The sequence below is a fragment of the Corvus cornix genome, chromosome 1A, assembly GCF_000738735.6.
Source record: "Corvus cornix cornix isolate S_Up_H32 chromosome 1A, ASM73873v5, whole genome shotgun sequence".
In the NCBI taxonomy this organism is placed as follows: domain Eukaryota; kingdom Metazoa; phylum Chordata; class Aves; order Passeriformes; family Corvidae; genus Corvus; species Corvus cornix.
Genome location: NC_047057.1, coordinates 21,694,329 through 21,717,034, shown reverse-complemented (window position 1 = coordinate 21,717,034; position 22,706 = coordinate 21,694,329). Strand labels below are relative to the sequence as shown.

Below are 22,706 nucleotides of genomic sequence, written 5' to 3'. Positions count from 1 at the left end.
AATCTAAAATTTCTAAAGAAAGGAGACAAAAGTTTATTGATTAAACCCAATTATAGAGTCAGGTTCATAATAAAACTCAATATTGATCTGTGGGCATGATGCTAACATAATCAGTCACATTTAGAAATTTAGCCCCAGATCATATTGATCCATGTCAAGTCCAACTTTCAGCTGTATTTGTGGATGGGAGAATTATTTAATTCAAGCTGAAGGATTTGCAACATCAAATCCTAGAAAGATGCAGAAACTAATTCATATCACTTGGCTTTGCATTGTCAAAGCAAGAGTCACATCCATGTGACAGATTTCACCAAGGTGGATGTAGCAAATAAACAGTATGACAATAGGTCGATGGTGTAAGGTATGAGACTATCATCCCAGAGAAACAGCAGCATGTATTTTAAATGATTGAAAGATCTGTAGCATATGTGATTACATAGATTAGCAATATTTCAATGAGCATTAGGCTAGCCTATCATTAATGACAAACCTAGCTCATATTTTTGACACAGGTACAGGAAATGCTCTCTCTTAATTACTGCAATTTAACTGTATTTAAACATATTAATTCAAAGATATACAACTGATATCAACACAGCTGCATTACCAAAAGTACTGAGCAACATACGAAGTTATCTATACCTTCCAAAATGTCCAAACACAGATAAAATTATTTCAAACCCATTATATTTAATGTACAAGTGACTGATTTCAACATTTCTTGTGAGTTTTCCTTCTTATAAGAATATCAGGTTTATCATACACTATAAACATTATTTATAGTAAGATATATGACAAGAAAGAAAAAGTATTAATATTTCTTTTTGCCATCATGTTGAAAATTATACACAGCCGAATCATTCTTAAACTAACCTTTTGGTTTTTTCTCTGGTTAACCACACCAATATAAAAGATGCCCCTTTTTTAAGAGAGAAAGTGTAAGTACTGACAAGTAATTTAAGTATTTTGAAATCAGGAGACTGGATGTTGCAAATGAAACAGATCCAGCATACTGATGATCAGAATGATGACGTCCAGATGATCATAATGAGTAAGGTGACCCATTGAACACAATATGACTTGTGAAAGCAGAATTTGCTGTTACATAATTTGGGCAAGATAAGCAAAAGTATGGATTTAAGTGTACAAATATTTGCTAGATTTAATTCTAAAAGGAAGATCCATGACTGATCATCTTTTTGAGTGAATCAAGCAGTACAAGTAACATTGTCAAACAGTAACATAAGATCTGTTACCAAATATATTTTAGCTACAGAAAAACAACTAAAAACTTACCTTTGCTAGCTGTAGGCAAGCAGGAAATAACAGAAAAATAGATCTAGTGTAATACATTACATTTTTGTTTATTGCTATGATATACATACAAGATAGCTGATAAATACTTTGACATTAAAAGGAATTTAAAAATTTGAGAACTTGAGCAAAGATTATGAGGAATTCATAAATGGTGCATGACCATGACTAAAAAAATTACTCAAGACCCTACTTTTAAAAATTGTTAGAGAGATTGATTTTTTCAAATTCTTACACAAATGAGCTTTAGCTGTCCTGTTCAAACAACACGCAAATGCAAAAGGCATATAAAGTGCTATATTGTCATATAGTTAAGAATAAAATACAAATCCATTTATCTCTCCCATTTCTCAATCTTGGAAAATATTCGGAAGACATTTGGGGAGAGCTTTGAAGCAGTAATATTTCTCTTGCTTTTTCACAAATAGTTTTTCTTCCCTTCTTAATAGGATTTGTTGCCACGCTCTCCATGTTGCCTTTAACTCAAAATCACTGGTTGCTACTTCCATGTTGCACTGACTGTTTCAGGTTGTGTATGTCATCCTTTGGAAACTGTTAACCAAAAAACTATCCATTTATTTTTGATCAAGATAGGACAAACAAATGTATTTTCAAACGATGTTAAAAACTAACAAAAGCTATTGCAGGAGTTTTAGCATATTCTTTGGGTGCTCTTTTAGACAAAGATATTAATTTTGGCAGAATAGCATTCTAAGTATGCCATTTGCCACCTTTGCAAGAAACTTTAAATTTTAGTTAAGCTGTAAAGGCTATAAAAATCATCACATCCTCAATGACTCAGCAGAGTTGACTGAATTAAGACTACCAAGAATTTCATGTTTATGGCACATTCTCAAGGGGTTCTAGCATCCCTACAGAGCATCTCTGCCCTGTTCCAGCCCAGAAGCAAATACACATTTCCTGCATCATCTACTCTGTGCTAGGGTTAACTACAGGTACTGGCCTTGCTGAGTGGTGACGTACTCCTTTTTGTGGCTCTCAGTGACAGCTCTGCTTGTGTTTAAGCATCATGAAAGCAATCTGAACTAGCTCAGGCAAGCAGGAAAGAAGAGCAGCTAGAGGCAAGCAATATAGTATTGTAGGGATTAAAAGGATTTAAAGACTAAGACTAGTAGGGTAAGAACTATGACTCTGTTACAGAAGGGGATGGAACTGGTCAGAAAAGACAGTGGCAAGACATGCATTACATTCCTTCAAGTGCCACTCCAGACAGATGGTGACAGCTTACATTGGGAACATTTTGACTCCTGATCATTGACCAGGACTCCAAAGTGTTCCATGCTTAGAAACACAGGCCAAAGAGACAATCTATGACCCCAGAACTTTATAATTTAAGTATCAGGCCACGAAATAACTTTGCAGAGAAAGTGGCAGAGAATGAGAAAGCTGCTGGCCCATATGGCCCAACTGTTAGGCTGGGAATACCACACTGACTGATTGCCAGTATTTTGTTGAAGGGCAAATTTGAAGAGGATAGTAGATAGTTTTTACATGTTCCTGACTAGTACAGAAGAGAGCACACAGGTCACTTACTGACTGCCTAAGGTCGTGGAGGCCAGTGTAAACATTTTCCCTCTAAAAGGGAGACAGGAGTGGATGGAGGCAAGCATGAAATGGACATGAAGGGGAATGGGAAAACATGCAGGGAGAGTGGAGTTAGTCCAGTCTTCTAAAAGGCAGACGAGTATGGTGGACGACATAAAGCTGCAAAACCTGCCGAGAAAACTATGTCAAATGAAAAAATATCTTTTACTTGTTTTTTTCTAAAAATGTAATTAATTGAAAGAGATTGTCTCAGAACTCATGAGGGTATAGGTTCAGAATGGTATTTGGCTTTGCATTTCTTCATTAAGATGTGACTATCCCCTCATGTCCTGCTTTTAACTCCTGTGTTATGAACAAATTATTAGCAGTGCTCAGCACTCCAGCAGCCTTTTCAATTGCATGAATATATCCCCTAATACACCGCTTATTAAGAACGGGATCACTTCCTGAAACTTTATGTGATTCAGATTAATCTGTTTTTCATTGGTGCTTTCCCTGAAACATTAATGTCCTTGGGAAACTTACGGCTATTCTACAATCATGCATCCCTAAATACTATATTCTTTCATTCAATATGCTCATGCAGAACAGTGGAACTGAAGGTCACTCTCCTTTTCTTGATCATTGCCGACATTAGCCTGTCTTCACTTTTGTTTTGGAGTCACCTAATACCACAAAACTGCAATACCAAGTTACTTAGAGATGAAAAAATTGGGTGGTATTCTACATTTTAGAAGTTGTACAGGTATGACAGCAGTTTGATTCTGTTTAATGACCACTTTCAGATACTTCTCATAACTATCAAGAAAATTTCAGGATGAAAGAAGATATTTTATAAAAACGATACAGAAAAACATTGAAACATTTCTCCTCAAGTTGACTTTTTTCTACATCCTGCAGCTTAAAGATATTTAATTTTCTCCAAATAATTGAAAATTCTTTTTGACCATTTCATCAGGGTGAGTTGATTTTTCATCTTAGAGGACAAAGAAGATGGGGACAAACTTCAAAGGTTTGAATGCCATTAACTGACATTTTTCTTGCAAAGCCCAAGATGGTTTTCTGCTTTCTGTAAGTGGAGATGGCATTGCATAAGATACTGTAGAAACTAAAACAATGTGATCTTCTATTGGCTGGAAATGCTTAAATTATGTACTAATAGGAAAATAAAAATCATAAAAATAGTAATTGCCAAATTTTCTGGTCAAAACTGTATTTCCTAGTAGTAAAAATGCATCATAGTAAAGACAAAAAAAAAAGGAAATTAATTTCATTTAATATATATGCCAGCTATCAAGTACTTGGTGTTATATCTTGATTAAAAATAAAAGAAACTTAGCTTCATGCAAACATTTTTCTAGGGGAAAAGAAAATGAACTTCTCATGAAACTGAATCTATTAAAATGTGACAAACGGTCATCTATAGATTCTTCTTAGGAGTAAAACTATGCCTCAAGAAATTCAGCACAGGAAGTAGGAGTCTTACATAATTATTTAAGGTTATATCTGAAAACCCTAGTTCTTGAAGTTTCTTAAAAACGGAATAATTTGATTATGCCCATTTCTACCTCAAGTGCAAGAGACAGAATAAAAAAAATTTCCTCATGTAGAGAGAACTGGGGTATTATAGAAATCAGTCAAACAATGGTTCTAAATCTCACATTAAATTAGATTCCACATAGTTACTCTAGTTACTAGTTCCAATAGTTACTCTATTGCAAAGAAATCTATGAATTATAAGTTATGAATTACTTTATGAATTATTACATAATATCAACTTTGAAGTACATTAAACCCAAAGGCAAATAATAATAATAAATATGGATTTTTGATTTATATACAGCTCATTCATATGAGTTTGTGTAAGTAGATACATAAGCATGACAGAAAAATACATATTTGAGGCTTTTGAGCTTCCCTTAAAATGTCTTTACAATAATCCTCACTTCTTCTATGGTTTCCACCCAAAAAACTGTAGTCTCTCTAAAATAATGCCTAAAATAATATCAAGATGTGACAATCTTGCTGTTTAATTCTTTCACATTTTCAGTAATTTTATCTCTGAAAACAATTGCAGTACATCCAAACTTGTGGTTGCTTTTTGTACCTTTTTCTTTCTATAATTTTTATTGCCCTGTGGTCAGCGTGTTCTAGTTGCTTTCACTTCCAGGTAAACACTGTGTCCAAATCCAGGAGCAATTCCTTGGCCACTGCTGACAGTGGTCACTTCTTTTGTGCTTTCTAACTGATGCACATGAAGTAGAGACATTAGGTGGGAACACAGTGAACTCCCACCACCCAGCACAAATCCAGGGAACTGGGAGGAGGTGAGCAGAAGCACTCCTTGGCTGTTGCCCCACCTTTGCTTTTGCAACATTACTTCCATCCTACTTCACCTTAATGGCCCCAAAATGAAAGATTACTTCACGAAGTGTTTCAGATTAATTCCCTTCCAAATTTCTTCAGATGAAAAGCAGATGTCAGTGCTTTCGTGAGACTAAACTTTTTTCAATTATCTTGACATTGAAAAGCTCAGTGACATTGACAGCTCAGTCAGGATTTTAGATAAATATTACTAAGTTTAACGAGCACATTTTACTGTTTTCTAAAAGCAAACTGATATACGATTACAGGATGACTAGAAGGTTGTGAGACTGAGTGATAACAGGACTGAGGGAGGAGAATGGGTTTGGGTCAACCTGCTACAGACTTCAGACACTAAACCAAGTTTAGTCTAAAACATGCATCTCCCTTCTATCACTATACATGTACGATTATATGATAATGAAGAAGAATTATTGTGTAATAATCATATGATGTTCCAGAAATTTGGTGGCTACTACAAAGATCCTCAGATTGCACTCAGCCTCTGTAATACCATCAAAAAAAATCAAACATATGCTTCCTTCATGCAGCTATCTACACGACAGAATACTTTCAAAGAGATAATATGAAGATTTAAAGGTATGTTTAACACATGTTATCTACATTGATTTCTCTGAAATGATACTTTCCTCAAAGAGAGGTGATGAAAATTTAAACCTGAATAATTTTAAGAATTTTTTATACGCAATTTAATATTACACTATGTGCCAAAAACATCCAGGAGCCCATCTATTGCCTTTCAACTCACAACATACTGTCTGCATAGAAATTTTTTGGTAACTAATACATATAGTGTATGATAAAGCTGGCCTAAATCTATAAAAATTCTGAGAATAGATTGATGCTTTTCTATTCAACACTACACTGACTGGCTTATGAAAAATATAATGCAAACCAAACACCGTCTCCATGGTAATATGTGGGTCAATTGTAAGGAATATGAAGCTAATTGCTGTATTTTCATGGATTATAATAAAAATAATGACCTGCAAGTCAGGATTTCCCCTGTTATTACTAATAATCTGAGTTAAAGACCTTCTGGCTAACAAAGAACTGCTAGACACATTTGCCTAGTGAATAAGTTCTGCTTAATTAAACTTCATTGAGGGAGCTGCTACATATTTTACCAGCTAAAATCAAAACCAAAGCCACAAAAGAAAACAAAAGCCAACTTACAAAGTGGGGATATATCTGTGTTGGCATTGCCTCCTTTAAGATTCATCTTCTGAGCTTGACTCGCAGGAACAGGCTTGTAAGATTGACCTGTGGCTCTGTACATAGCTTGAACCCAGAGTATTCTATCCTGCTCATCATCACTGGCAAATATCACGGTATCGCCTTCTTTAACAGCATTGAAAAACATTCGACCACCCTGAAGACCTGAAGCAGCAAATAAGAAAGTAATCTTGATAAATGCAGGTTACTTCTAAATCACCATTTATGTTTATTACATTACTGGTCTTAGTCTGAGTAAGTGTGTGTGGAGGGGTGTGCTAAAACATTTTATAGGTATTTGTGACCTAGAAATAAGATAAATCTGGAGCTATAAGGATCAAATGGTAATACATGGAAGTAACATAAGTAAAATAAATATAGATGTCACAGGAGAAAATATTTACGTGACTCCACTTTCAATTCAGCTCCAACTTATTTCTTACTAATTTTCTCTGTCATATGCTATTTTGCATTTTTTTAACATATTCTCCTTCCTGGTTATTATTTTATTAGCTGGCACTTCTGTCAACTGTATCTCTTATTGAACAGAGACAGCTCCATACACTTTATCAATGCTGCTCTTCCTTCCTTAGTCCTTTTTCTCGTTCCAGTGTTTTTTGCTCAGAGCATGTAATGAGAACAGCACACAACAGTCAATGTGGCTGTGCTGGGGATTTCTTTACGACAGAATTGTTTTGGTTTTCCAAATGCCTTCTAAGCACTGTTTGCCTTCTCAGTTGTTCTAAACATTGACCCAACATTTTCAAAGATTAATCTTCAATGTCTCAGAAGTCTTTCAATTTTGTAACCCTCCACTGCACAGGTAGAATTGTTTTCCTCTGCATGAGATTTCCCTCTGCCATTTTAATATTAACTTGTGGAGATTTCTCTGATATCTCCAAACTTACTTTTGATGACTATGAGTAATTTTTCTTTCACAAGCATTGTCATCATTCACCTTATTTTCTAAATTACTTATGAATATACATCACAGTATACTGACACTTGCCACCACCATCAAAAAGAGGAAAGGAGAAGACCGACTAGAATTCACAATTTTTTCCTTGTATTATATGTGGTCTTACAATGTTTCAGGAAACTTTAGTGTAAAGTTCATTTTTCATTAGTCATACAACAAGCTTCTTTCTAAAAGCATGATTTTTGACACCAGAATGTCCTAGTGCAATAATTACCAAAGAACCTCGGGATTTTTTGCTGCTAGATCAAAATGAGCAAATTGAATCAGCTAATTTACACAAACATATTGTGCTTCAGTATCCTACTTCAAAATCATGAAAAGTACCTGTGTGAGGAGCTGTGTAATCCACCGTGTATCCTTCCAGTTGCATCAGTTCCTGAGGCTCAGACTTCTTTTCTCTGTAACTGCACATTGCAAATGTGTATTGGCTAACCTGAATAAGAAAGGACTTCTTAATTATTGAATTCATTTCAGAACTGTATAAAAAATGTACCATAGTTTAAATTAGCTTTCATTTGCACTGAATAAATAAATTCCCCCTTTTTTTTTGTTTCTTTTCCGGAAGTATTTACAGTGTAAAACTTCTCATTCCTTCCCCTTTCTGCCAAAATGAAGGAAAAAAGCCTCCAAACAAAATCACCCATAAATGCACCTCTCTGCAGTTTCCTGAAATACATTTTGGGATGTTGCTTTACAAAAAAATGAAGGGAAGCCATTTAGATTCTGGTAGGGAAAATACACAGTACTGTGGTACTGACCAAATTGCTCAGTATACTGTAAGAGAAAAAAAGAGCTATATTCCAAGAAACTGAGACAACAAGGACTTTTATGTATAAAAGTACTGTTTGCAGAAGGAGTGGCACAATTATCGTGAAACTGGAAAAAAGAACATATAATCTGGCCAATTCTAGCTAATGATGGCAAGCATCAGAACCTTCAGTATGATTTTGTATTCCAATTTCTGTACCTTTTGCGTCTGTGTTCTCACCCACCCCTGGGTTGTTTGGCTCACTAGATAAAGTACTGTGTAGGCCAAGCTGCTTGCAGGTGGCATGAAAAATATTAGTTACTTGTCATCAAGTACAATTATCAAAAAAATAATACAGCAGTGAGAATCTGTCACCAGGAGGTTTTTGACTCTGTAGACAGAACAGAAAATTTTAAGGAGAGGTGAGGAAAAACTGGCTGGAAAGACAAAGAATGACAAAGAAAGAAATGCAGTATCTGGGAGGGAAAAGCAATCACTGAAGCAAAACTGAGGTGTTCCCAGCCTTAGATGAAGAGCTGGGAAGATTATAAAAGATGACCAGAAGAAAGAGCATATGAGTTTGTGAACACCTGAAACTTAAGGGAACTGAATGTATAGGCACCTCTGAAACTCTCATCTCCAAGGACTGTAGCATACCTGACCAACAGACTTGTTTTGAACTATAATATAGTTTCTTAGATCTGTAAAATTATGCAAGGATTTACAGATAGGTAAGGAACTCATCTATGATGGATCATCTTTATTTTAACTGCTGACTGCTCAGCTAACTTAGCTGTTTTGGCTACAACTTCAGGAATGATCCTTTTCGAAGTAAAATTTGGACAGCTGTCAGCTTCATTCATGTATTTGCTGGTGCTGTGCCTTTACTCTTTGTAAAAGATTGATGTTTTTTGAAAATAAGGATGGAATGTGTGATTATTAGCTGGGTAATGGTCTAAAAAGATTTCATTGTTTTATATATTGGGGCATTTTTGAAACAGGACTATGCTATCTATGTGTATGCAGCTCATGGTGACTGAACATTCCCTGGCACAGCCTGTACAAGCAAAAGGAGCAGGTGTAATAGCTCTCTGCAAAATGGCCATCGGGGCTCAAATGCCAAACTGATGTCTCCAGAACCACAGCAGGAGTCTACAAGGGAGAGAAACTAAACACAGCTCTTCTAGTTTAATTATTTCATTAGTTAAGCAAAGGCAGTTTTACAGGAGATAAGAATTTGAGAGACACTGTTAGATCACTGAAACTGTGTGTCAGCTTTCCACATCAGATTTGGTACAAACGTTTAAAGGGGCAAACCAAGACCAGCTCAAATATACATAAACACAAAAGACAATCTAGTTCACACAGAAATTCAGATTTACAGGCCAGAAAGGGACTATTACAAGCAGCCAGCCCATCCTCCAGCATGACAGGCACAGCAGAATTTCACCTCCCTGTTTGTGCACTGAGCCCACAGTTTTGCTTCATTCACAGTATATATTTTAGAAAATTACCATATTTTGGTTTAAACATTTTAAGTTATTCCTGGGCTGACAAGCAGGGCCTTGCACACAGGGTCCAGCTGGGAGCAGGACAACCAGCCCCATCGCCAGCCCTGGGCACAGGCCAAGGATGGCCTGGGATATGGGGAACTGGAGACCAGCCCTGCTGTGGCATCTCTGGGGCTGGGGATGATGGCCCCAGGAGGCTGAAACGGGGGTCTGGGCTGTGGGCAGGGACAGTCAGGGCTGGTGGTCCCCTTTGGGATGGGAGCCTGACATGGGGCTCATCCCTACGCTGTGCCCTCTGCTCTAGGTGGGGCAGCAGCACCACCTCCGTCACTGCTTATAGTCCCAAAACCACATTTGCCCTCATGGACAAGCATGGAGGGAGCTGTTGGTTAGTCACACAACTCTAAATCCTTTGCAATTAGAATTATATTTCATGAGTACTTCCTCCTTTTCTTTTCCTTGTAAACTGAACCTACAGTTTTAATTTTTGATCTTTGCACTGTAGTGAAAACATTTTTCAGTTTATTCCATTTGGTTGAATGAAATAACCTGGTAGGACCCACATTCAGCTCTCACATTTTCATGTCAACAATTCCACATAACCACACTGTATAGGCAGTCTGAGCCATCAGAAGGGAAGCTAGCAGACACTAATAATGGAAATGCACAGGACGCCCATATTTTTCAGAATTCTTCAGCCACTGAATGTTTCTGAAGATAAACTTGTGGAAGATCTGGGTGATGTATCTTTATTAATTTTTAACATTACCTCTGTAACAAGACAGACATTATAATGCTGCTGATTTTACTTTATCAAACATACTGCAAACGCGTTCTCTTATTTTAAAGGAACAATAAGTCACAATCAGTGACTTCTTCTTTTTGTTGAAAATTAGACATTTTAAAGTTTTGTCACCAAAGAGATAGATAGAAAAACTCCAGGAGACTTTGTTGGGGAATAAAAGTCTCAACAAAATAATGAAATACAGAACTTGCCTCATTTATTTATGCTTGCAGTTTCTTAAACCCTTTTCCTTATGGTCATCAGTGGCTGCTATCATTTGCTACAGAGAGAATCACCAGCACAGTCTGAAATAACACTTTTTAATATAGATCTGTGACGGGTTTAAGTGTATTATTAGTGGTTAATGAAGCTGTAATTAGCTTTGCCTAAGAATTCAGCAAATTAGCATAAATACTTCATAGAATAATGGGTACTCAAAAGTCAGGAATATGTACAACACATTCTCAGATAAAAACAGAATCAAGCCATCCTCTTGAATAGTTATCTTGGCAGAATAAAAGGCAATCCTCTTCCTACAACTGCATTTACTTGAATTCTGTTATTTTCCAGATGTCCAAACACCTGACTACCAGCTGTTCTATTTTGTAACAAGGTGCAAAACCAACAATCTATGCAGATATGACAGACAGGTACAGAAATGTGAATGGGACTTATGAGGAGTGTCACTAAGGGATGTCCCCATGGGCACACAGACACTGTTCAATGTGCTGGGAGGAAGTGTTACTGCACACCTGGCAGCTGATCCTGTGGTGTCTGCTACAGGCTACCACTGGGCAGCCCACTCCAGCAGCAAGAATTAGCCTGTGTGATTGGTGTGTTTAGAAAACAATTATCCATGAATCAAATGAATGCCTTTTCAAACATTAGACCAGGTGAAATTGAAATGACAGAAATGGATCTGCATTCCGATTACTGGAGGAAGATATCAGACAGTAAATGAAGTAAAACATATCAGGTCTACCTGAGGCTTTTTACTTAATATTTTACATCCCTGTCATTTTCTGGTTTTAAATTAATGACCTTTTAGAAAAGTGACTGGATAGTAAAGGATAAAAAACAAATATAATGAAGAGATTAAAATTTCCAGCTACTGTAACCTTTCTACAACATTGATCTGTTCTTTTGGAAATCACTAACAACTTGTAATATGTGCAGCAATAATAAAGGTGCACATTACTCACATCACACTCCGAAAAAATCAACATTATTCATCCAATGTCGCAACTGAGTTAAGTTTTCAAAGTATGCGTAAATCTTACTGATAGCCTCTGTCTTAGCACTGAATTTCATGTCCTTGGTATTTTACCACTGTAAGCTAAAAGTTAATCTATAGAGGAAGACTTGTCAATGTGTCAATAATACATCAATACAACAGACTGGTTCATTACTGAATGCTTATTTCACATGTATTGAGTTCAGCTTATTGCCAGTGAATGTATCACAGCAGGACTACATAAATGAGCCACAGCTGTCTGGACAGTAAATATTGATTTAACATTGTATTTTTTATATAGCTTTATTGAATTGATAGCTGTTTTAAAATGAAATAGATGACTAAATCCCATCACAGTACAAAATTCCTGTAATATTCTCCTCCAGTATCTCAATTTCAGCATAGAGAGTAGAAAATAGTTAAAATTAACTTGACTGGAATAAACCGGTCTCCCAGATGTTGGCTCCATATTGCATGCATATAAAGACCATGTGTCTCCTAGATGTACAATTTAAAAATCAGATGACACCTGTGGCTTAGAGGAAAAGAACAAATTCATTCTTTTTGTGAAAGGAGTGACAAGTAGGGTGAGTGTTAAAGAAAAGGATGAAGGACGAGGGAGCACGTAGTCTTACTGGTTTTCTTTGCAACTTGAAATTATTTTCTGTTCACATCCATGCCTTGACAGCTATCCTATATAGAGGTCTTCCCAACAAATATTAATAGTCACAAAACATCCTCATCTCATCACAAAGGACTTTGGTAAACTCAGAACCTGAATGAATTCTGTAGACTTTCCAGAATCTCCTTCAAATACTCTTGGCTTTTAACATTAATAAAGAACTTGTTCAGTAATTTTCTTTTTTACAACCTTATGATTTTAATCACTTAGGAGTAGGAGGAGACCAGGTGAGTGTGACTGACAGCGTGATAAAGAAATCAGGCTTTCTGTAAAGTAGTTTTAGAAGCTTTTGTTCTTAAAAAAGCCTCGTTAATAGGCTTCAACCTTTGTATGATACTTATGGAGACTCAGAGTTTAAGAGTTTTCTGTCAATAAAACAAAGGAGACAAAACAGCGTTTTCTCAACTGAGTGTGAGGAACATTAAATGTAATCTGTAGACAAACACAAACAGAAACCAATAATTTTTTTTCCAAAGACTCCCAAAAATAATTAATTTCTCTGTTTTGACGACTCAAAATCTACTATTCTATTAATCTCAAATCAATATCACCATTCACTAGCATGCGAAAATACCAACAGTTCCAGGTTTGGACAAAAAGTTATAAAATATGAGCCTAGCACATCTTTGTTTGCTACACCACATTTTCTATAATAATTTTTTAATTTTACCCAATTTCATGTTGAAATGAAGGAAAAAAAAAAGGCATTATTAAAAAAAATCAGAAAAAGTTCTTAATAGTAACTATTGTTGCTTTAATTTCAAAGGCAGGAAATATTTGTTGAGATAGAATAAATTATACAGTAGGCACAATCCATTTTGTGAAATATGACTTTATTTTAAATTAGTGCTGGTAAAAAGCGAGGTCACAAAAATTTCATCCAGAAATTTTTATGTTTCAGTTGAAACATTGCTCTGCGTAGGGATCCACTTATATATATCTCTAAAACTTGGTAACATTTCTGTTTACTAGGTATATAAATTTTAAAAAAATAAGCGGGATGTCTCTGTCCTGCAAGAAGCTTGGAGCAATAGTGCACATGTTGGTTGAAGTTACTGATTTACAAATGGCTCCAGAAATCATACATAATTTATAGTCCAAGAACTATTTTATTTAAATTTCACGGCTGGCTACTAACCTGAACAAGCACAAAGTAGCGTTTTTTCCATCGCTTCCAAACCTTCTGTCCTAGAGCATACAAATACCTGCAAAAGAAATAATAAAGGGAGTGGTTTTCCATCATTAAGAAGCATGACATGAGGAGGACCAAACACAAATATGTGCATTAATTTACTCTAATGAGCTGCTTCTTCAGTGTTGTCATATGCAAAAAGTGTTTTTATTCTATTCACTCATATCATAAAAAGGCAGAAACATTCCTTTTCACTCAAAATAAGAAAAAAATCCAGAAACAAAAGGCTTTTTATTTCACCAATTTTATCTGAAAAATAGAAAAAGTAGCTTAAAGTAGAACACTTTTGACTACACAGAAATACTGAATGTTAGAAAAGCTGAAGTCCCCAACAGTTTTTATTCCATTTAGTTTCCACAGATTTTCTAGTGTTTATTTAGTCTGTGAGAAGTCAGTCCCAGTGATAGTGTGATAAAATGCCCACATAACACAATGTCAGCAGACACACAAGATTAAATTTTTTTCAGAGTAAACTAGAATCTAATTTCCAAACAGAAGCACTTCACTATAAAGACTCTAGGATTACAAAAACTCCTTGCCACCTTAGCAATTTCCAGGCTTTGAATCAGAGGATATAATCAGGAGTATCAACCACTGAGATGAGAAATCACAGATGCTGATACTGTTTGGTGGTAGAGAGAGCATACTCATTACCCAAGAATTTGCAGTGAGTTTTCTGGCATTATAGTGACATTTTTTCTGTCACTGTGGTCATGTTGCACTGTTGTTAACAAAGACAGCAAGAAAAGGATGAGCAGTGAGATTGTAAGCAAGAGCCTATGAGTGGTAAGGATATGCTGCTTAAAACCTGACAGGAGAGCAAAATATTATGCATGAGATGTCCCTTCTGGCTGGCCAGCTTCTGTCAAGGACATCTGGTACAGCTAGGCTGGCCAAAGGCAGAGCAATGATTGTTCAGACCAATGAATGCTGGCTTCACAGGGCAATCTCCAGAGGATGCTGGTACATACGTTACGAAGTAGCTATAATAACTAGGATGGGAGATGGTTGGTCAGATGACTGACAGATGAACACGGGCCTCTTTGGTAAGAGAACATGCTCTGCTGCCCTCTCCTCACTTCTGTGGCTTTGCTGCCCAGTAGTTTGCAACTCAGTCTAAAAACAGAGCAATGAACCAACATCTTATGTGAAATGAGTAAGCAAGATACAGGCAAAACCTTTTTCATACTTGGTGTTTTCATACTTCATACCTGGGTGTACTTTCAAGCACATTTTCTCCATATTAGGCATCACAAAGGGCAAATTTATGTCTAAAATAAACGTTGAGCATCCTGCTTATTAATTGTTTGTCAGATTATGTAGTGGCTCCCTTATTATTATGATGCCAGTGTTTGTCCTTCTTCAAATCCTGCTACACCTGTATTGAAGTTCTACCTTACTTGGTTACTCTGCTTTTTATTTGTATGAAAGGGAAGAAAATTGGCTCTGTGTACACAATTACCAGCTGATGTGGCCTTCTTTGAATAGTCCAGATCTTGCCACAGTCTTTTTAACATCTTAATTCTGTGACTATTATAAATTAAATGAAAAGAAAGGAGTAAGGGTTATGACAGAAAGGGTACAAAAAAAAGGGCCTACTAGTGTTTATTCAGAAATTTATAATATTTTGCAAATAAGGAAGAATTTACCTCACAGACTGATGGTCACACATTCCCCCACAAAATACGAATTGTTTTCCTTTTCAGACATGTTTCAGAGCATTCACTTTCCCCAAAGCACACAACATTGATATTGCCATGCTAATCTCTTTACTATTGTCATAGGGTGGAGGGGAAACAAATTATGAATTTCACATAGCCTCGAAGCTTAATGACCTGAGGGAGAAAAGTAAAAAACTCCACAGGTGGCCTTTGGTCTCTCTCAGTCCTAAGACTGCCTTGTTCTTCATGGTGATTCTGCCACTGCATTCCCCTGCATCCCTTGGAGTATCATGAAGGTTTTTGTGATATGTGTCAGAAGGCAACTGCCCCACAGACTGTTGAAAATACAGTTGAAAATACACAGTACTCCAAAGCTACAGTACAAAGATGTCCTGACCACGTTCCCACCCTCTTGTCTTAAATGTCTACAAAGAAGCCATAGATTAACAAAGGCTTCTGGCTTATCGTAAAATGAGTAACCCAACCTTAGAAACTCTCTGCTAGCTCTTTTTCATTATTAACCAAGCCTGCTGTAGAAATGTGTTTGTAAAATAAGAGGTCTTAAAAGAACATTTGTTATCAGAGAAAAGGTGATCTTTTTATATTACTTGGCTGCCTTTTAAATTACTTTTCATGTAAGATGTACCACCTATAGTTCTGCAGTACAGGCAGAAATAATACAAGATATAGTAAATTCGAAAGTATAAAATAAGAAAGCATACAAAAAGAAATTAAATAGCAATGTGCATTTTTATTCCTCCTAAAAATCACTTCCAACTACGCTGCTAAAAAAGAGCTTCCTTGGGAAACGAAGGAGTGGAACATTAACTACCTAACTTTAAAATTCACAGGTCTTACATAGGACTAGGTAACAAAGAAAATAATATTCATAACACAAAGCTGGGATTTAATATAGAAATGCAAAAACTTATGCTGTCTGGTTTTACAAATCACTATAAACACACGGTTATAATCTCATGTTATTAATCCCTCTCTAATTAAACCATCTCTAATGGTACCAATTTTTTTCTAATGTACAAAGTTTCAGCCATTTACAAGGGGTATATCCTGTGCTCATCTTAAGTGTGCCTGCTCCTCAAAGATAAGAGATTAATTCTTACTCAAGACTCTAACATTTATAGTGGAAGAACCCAAACTTCCTAGGCTTCTAGAGTCTTCTTTGAGCTCCTCTTTCTCATTCATTTTCTGTTTGGGGGGAAAAAAAAAAAAAAAGAAGCAAAGGACCTCAGAACCTTCTTATATTTAGACAGTAATATCTAGGATCTGTAGACACTGTAGTTGAGGTCTAGAACAGAAAAAATCTACAAGAGCCAGTTTTCACAATTAAATGACACTTGGGTTTCACAACTGGAGCAGAAAATTAATAGGTTAACAGATTCAGAAGTGAGCTAAGCCCTAGAGCTAAGTGGAAGAATGTTTTATTTTTAAGGTGGGCAATTGCATCATTTTTCATGAATCTCAGGTAAATGCCAGTACTGCAAACCGGAACAGAACCTCACAGTCACGAACTCAGAGAGCTGCAGCCTGCTATTTCTTTACCCATGAGTGTATCTGCATTCACCCAGAAGCCACAGTCACTCTCTCCATCCAAAATAATGTACACAAAACGCACAGCATCAGTTGTTCAGACTATTTTAAACATCCTCAGCAGCCACAAGAAACACAGAACAGCAATTCATTCAACCACTGTGCCTTTCCTTAGGTAAAAGATTTAGATTTTGTGCAATACAAACAAGAAACTGATATTCAGAAGTAGCCAGGTCCATATTTCTAAACACTAACCACACCATTTGCTTCAATTTTTCTTGCTCTAATTTGGGTTCCAAAGTTGGGATAATCTAAAATAATTCTTGAATTATTAAAGTTCAGCCATATACAGGGAAGGAAGACACTGAAATACTTCCCCTGTATCTGAACACTATAATAGTAACTGCTTAGATTTATTTGACTTTTCTTTAAGATCATGTTTTGAGAATGTTTAATAAATATTCTGACAAGACTGGTGTTTTCATGGATATTGACACATGTATAGATGACAGACTTTTATTCTGTAAAAATATATAATTTAATAAATGAGATATGTACACGTAACATCTATGTCTGTACAAATGTACATTAGAAAGCATATTTATAGTTAATATGCATTTATAATATTTATAATAATATTTATAGTTAATATAGTTAAACTGCCTTCTTCAGTTTTCTTATATTACTCACATAATTTCCAGTAACTTAAGACTAATACACCTGCTTTTATTCAGCACACAGAAAGTGATCAAATACATTGAGTCATTGAATGCGACCCCAATGTGAAGATTTCCTAACATGTTTTGTACTAATATGAAAATGCAACTAAATGTACAAACCCTGCAATCAATTTTCTGAGACTTTTTCTTTTAAAAACAGTCTGCAATCTTCTTTTCTTCAAAATTATTTAATACTGCTGTCTTGCTCTTCACTCGCTCCCAAATGAAAAGATAAAAATTGGATTTGTATGAAGTCACAGAATTACATGATTATACCTTACAATGCTTACAATATGATACAAAAAATTCCCATTTAATACTTATAGTTAATTTTCCTGGAAAACAAATAAAATTACAAGAAATTACATTTCCACTACAAAACACAGAAACACCTGGATAAAAATGTTTTATATATCATCTCATCTCAGTCAGAAATAGAACAAATAAAATGAACAACCATTATCTTTAAAAAGTCTGGGCATAACCATGTTGTAATTACATAAAGTAATTATATAAAGTTTGAATATCTCTTGAAGTGCATTTCATTGTGCTACTAAAATGCAAAATCATATTGCTAAATATTATAGTTCAGCCTCAGTTATGTGATGACATATGCAGGAAGGAAGACGGCAGCTTATTTGCTCTAAGTCCTCACCTCACTGTGAGAGTGCAGGGTTCTACTTTTTGATGAAAAAAATCAGCACTAATGAATAGCTGAAAAACATAATTGTGTGCAGAATACCGGAGCTATTCACTGAGGGAGAAATGAGAATGGACTTACTCCTTCTACAGAGATCATTTTTAGACCAGCCTTTTTATTCTAAGGAATGAAGCAATCTATCTACATCTTGAATGATAAATTCTCTACTTGTAAAAGGCTTCATTTATCACAAACAATGAAAAAAATACAGAAAGAAAAATCAATACGTGTAGCAGTTTAGTCCAGCAAAGGCCTTTCTTAAAGAGAAACCTCAGTCAAGGTTGAAAGAGCAATTAATGCAGTCTCAAAAATCTGGGCCACTCTGATAGAGTTCGGTTAACATGTGGCAGAAGTAATCATCCACTTGTGAAAATGATTTTCAGTTCATTCTCAAACACCTTTCAGACACTCATGATCCCATTTAACTGACAACAATACAGGCTATCCGTGGGCATCATTGCATTCGCTGAGAGAGCCAATGGGGACCAAATGCCCACAGGCACTTTCAGTCATCCCTGCGCCTTGCATAAAAGGAATCTTCCTTGCACTGCATTCCTCCTTTTATTTAACCCTGCAAGATTAAGAAATTTTTTTGTTTTCAGTAGAGGACGAGAGAGAAAACTGATTCAAGACAACAATATGACCTGGGTCATAAGAAATCTAGCTGTAAACATTCTCAGATTCATTTTAGTACTTTCTGTGCTCTTGAGAAAGAGAACTAAATAAGCCTTCAACAGATGGAATGAAAAAAATCAGCCTAAACTACTGTAATTATGCCTGCTAAGGATAAAGAAATGTTGAAGAATGTCAAGAAAAAAACCATCACAGCCACAGAAAACAGTTCCATTTATTCCAATAAGCAAGATACTCATTGTATGAGCAGGAAAACGTGTGGCTTTTCTTCCTGCTAAACACTTTTCACTTACAGTATAAATGGTTATAGGAATGCTGGACGATCTGATATCCCTAGATTCTTTAACAGTGATGTCTTACTACACTCTAGAGCGCTTCACCATTTGTGAATATGCATGCCAGTACTTAGGGAACCTGTGAAGTGAGTACAGTGGCAACTTGAGAATTATTAATCTAATTTACGTCATATCACGAAACCTATTTGGCGTGTAAATGTGAGTGTTTGTCAAGACAGAAAAACATCCTTTGGCCTTGAGAGAATTCCAGGCAATAAAAGAATGAATCCTTCATCCAACATAAATGTAGAAAGCACTCTGATTCTAATGTAATCTAAATGCAATGTAAACAGGTAATTCAGCAAAACAGCCGGGGCCGAGGAACTGGCATCCACCCTCTGTGCTTTTTGATGCAGCTTACGGACTAGCTCTAAACTGAACCCATGGGCAAAACAGCTACCTGTGTTTTGCAGCATATATGGGTGCACTCCTGAAGGTCATCTCTTAGTTTAACTTAATCTAAAAGGATAACAGTCTGTGACCGCAAAAGCACAGAAAGCAGGAGCTAAGAGAAAAGGAAAAAAGAGAAAGCTGGTTTTCAAAGTGAAAATCTAAATTTAAATTCTGATGTTGAAGTAGTCGAAGAAATCTAAATTGCACTGCCCTCCCTTGAGGATTGACTTTAGCTGTGGAAACAGTTCTTAACATTGACAGACTTTAAATAACTTGCAAGCATCTCGAGGACCCAGAAGCAGCTGGGTGTCCAGCCTAGATATCTCTCCATGTCACTGGAAGCACATGGAACTACAGTTAGATAAAAAAAAAAACCTGATGACCTTTTTTCCAGCCTGGCAGTGATATTATTTGTGATCTAGAAAGCCTAAATGGCTGGGAACCTGTTTGCATGAAAAATTTACTTTTGTTTCTTGGTCATACACATCCACTGACGGAAACAGTCAAAAGGTACTGAAAACTTTGGTGGTAGAGGCCAGAAAGAGCAGTGATCTCTTTCAGACATGATACTTGGCTTTGATTATCTCTGACTGGTTATATACTTTTCACTGCCATTTTTGTATTGACATAATACAAAATTCATTCATAATACAATATTCATAAAGAATACAGACCTCAGCAGAGCTATTTTTTCTTGTAATAAAACATATTAAAAGAATGAGATAAATACATTTTCATTCCAAAAACTAAATTCTAAGTATTTTCATAACATTTGTTGTCATTATCATGAGTAGGTATTTTAAAGTACTTATGAATTAGTATAAAGTGGTATGTCTAAACTAGCAAAGGAATGAGGAGGCATGTTACACTTGGTATCCCTATTTGTGATTTGACATGACAGACAGAAATTATGATAATGAATTAGTCTAGCACTTTCCTTTAATTTGTGCACACAGAAGATGTTTATTCAGAATGATATGATGTTTTAAAAATATTTTTTAAAATTCTTGATAGCTGGATTTTTTAAAAAAACCCTAAAATAATTCGATTAAAACCACCACTTAAAAATATCACCAAGCCTTTGAAACAAATCAGTTTAAAAAGTCCTCACTTACATAGCATTGTTCTCTTAATAGGAACATTACTTGACACTTGAGTAGTGCTTTATAAACCAAGCAATTACTCCTCACAACATGTCCAGTGCAGGAGGTTAGTACTTCCACATTAATTCCTATGGGAGAGAAACCAAAGGGGAAAAGAGCAAGACTGTTCAGAACTTGAGTTCCTAGTGCACCCTCACAACAGCCCTCACTTTCCAGAAGTTGGAAAATACACTTCAGAAGCTTGTAAAGCTGTTCAGCCTTTTAACTGTGCGTCAAAACATGCAACTCACTTATGATTTAAAAAAAAAGTGAAAATAAAATGTTCCAAAGGGAAACAGCAAATTAAATATGTTTGTCTTTGCAACTCCACTTTCAGTGATCCTGTTTCCCTTGTATTTTGTATAGATCCAGTGTAAAGTGCTTGGGGGGTATTTCTTCTTCAGAACTTTGCAGATTACCCTTTGGAAGCACCCTTCTGTCTCCCTGTGCTCTACCAGATCCCTACAGTGCAAAGATTCCTAACTTAGCTGTTGTAATTAGTTGCCTGAAAAGAGATGCTAGGAAGGAGGTTTTCTGTACCTAGGAATCATAAAAAGTCAACAATGTGACATGCATGGAAAATGTTTGGTATTTGCAGTCTGACAAAATTATTCATTCTAAGCATAATTCAGAATAATAAACCTGTTTGCTCTTTTCAGCCAATGCTATGAGGTAAAACTTTTGTGGATGAAATGGCTGAACTCAGCGAATAAAGAACAGAGATGACATTGACTGTAGAGATTACAAAATGTTCGCCATGCTTGGCAGAAAACAATTCTTTTTAGCTGTGCCACTACAGAACCATCAAGAATGAAAAGCACTAGAGTACAATTTAAGCAGCAATGGCAAAAATGCAGTTACCTTTTTGGAATTCATACAGAATCTTTGAAATAGCAGTCTCTCGCCACGCTGCAGAAATAAAAAGCTTTTTATTGGGAACTATACAATTTTCTTCTGGATTAAAATTTTGACACTTCATGCTCTCATACATTGGAAAAGTCCCTTTGAATCTAGCAGACTTCATGTAAACATTGGATCCAAGGAATACCACTTTTCTTTCCACCCAACATACAACAGCAAGAAAACACAATGATGCCTGTATATCAGTGGTGCAGATTGTCTCCATCATGTCTTGAGCACCTCTAAGGAATGTAGGAACAGCGCCAGACATTAATTTCCACTCACACAGCAGTGCAACTGTTGAGGCTTGTTTTCATGAAGTCAAATCAGTTACATTTCATTGTGCATTTTAGGCATTCCTGGACAGGCTGTGAAAGAGAAATTTAATTGCAAGGAATGCTTGCATATGCAAAGAGTCATACCTGGCTCAGAAAGTCCTTCGTCTGCAGATGGGTGGAGTCTGAAAGAATACTCTTTAAGAAGATTAATAAGAAATTACTCTTATAAATTTTCCTAGTCATCTGCAGCTGGCCACAGTGGAAGACGGTTAGATGAATATTTGGTTCAAGACAGTAAGGCTAATCTTCTAATTCTAATTCTAATAGTCAATCTGCCTCAAAAAACCTACTGGTGCAGAATGATACCTGTAGGTGATGCTTTCATCAAAAACTAGATTCAAAAAAGTACTTTTACACTCCTGGCCATCTTCTGATGACCATACAAGGGTAAAAACAAGGAAGAAAGCTTTCATAGTACCAACAAATCAGTTTACGGTATTAAAAAGTATCAATTTTTAAAAAACTTTCCTATACAGAATACATGTAGAATTTTAAAGATGCCAGGGAAACAAATAGACTTCTGACTCCATGTCACTTTGGAAGAAACTTCTCCAAAAGAATGTAGAAGCAGCCACTCAAAAGTACTTTCAGGCCTGTGCCTTGTTCTCAACAGGATATGGAGCGAAGCTTGCAGGTATACATCCCCACAGGTTCCTCATATACTCATAATACTGTCCCTAGATTTCTTTGTCTAGAAATGGTGTCTGTGTGTTTTTAACTTTTTAAT

The 22,706-nt window shown here is 36.0% G+C and overlaps 1 protein-coding gene across 24 annotated transcripts in view; it reads right to left on the bottom strand.

The window, feature by feature from the left end:
- CADPS2 (calcium dependent secretion activator 2) overlaps positions 1-22,706 on the bottom strand; it is a 292,479-nt gene that overhangs the window by 97,374 nt on the left and 172,399 nt on the right. For 14 of the 24 annotated variants that reach the window (XM_039570658.1, XM_039570672.1, XM_039570661.1 and 11 more), the window contains exons 9-12: positions 13,557-13,623; positions 7,784-7,892; positions 6,442-6,645; positions 1,297-1,305 (exon numbers count right to left, since the gene is read on the bottom strand). In XM_039570658.1, coding sequence (XP_039426592.1) covers positions 1,297-1,305; positions 6,442-6,645; positions 7,784-7,892; positions 13,557-13,623 — 389 coding nt within the window. The remainder of the gene's footprint in view (positions 1-1,296; positions 1,306-6,441; positions 6,646-7,783; positions 7,893-13,556; positions 13,624-22,706) is intronic. The other 10 variants (XM_039570659.1, XM_039570663.1, XM_039570678.1 and 7 more) reach the window with 1 other exon arrangement.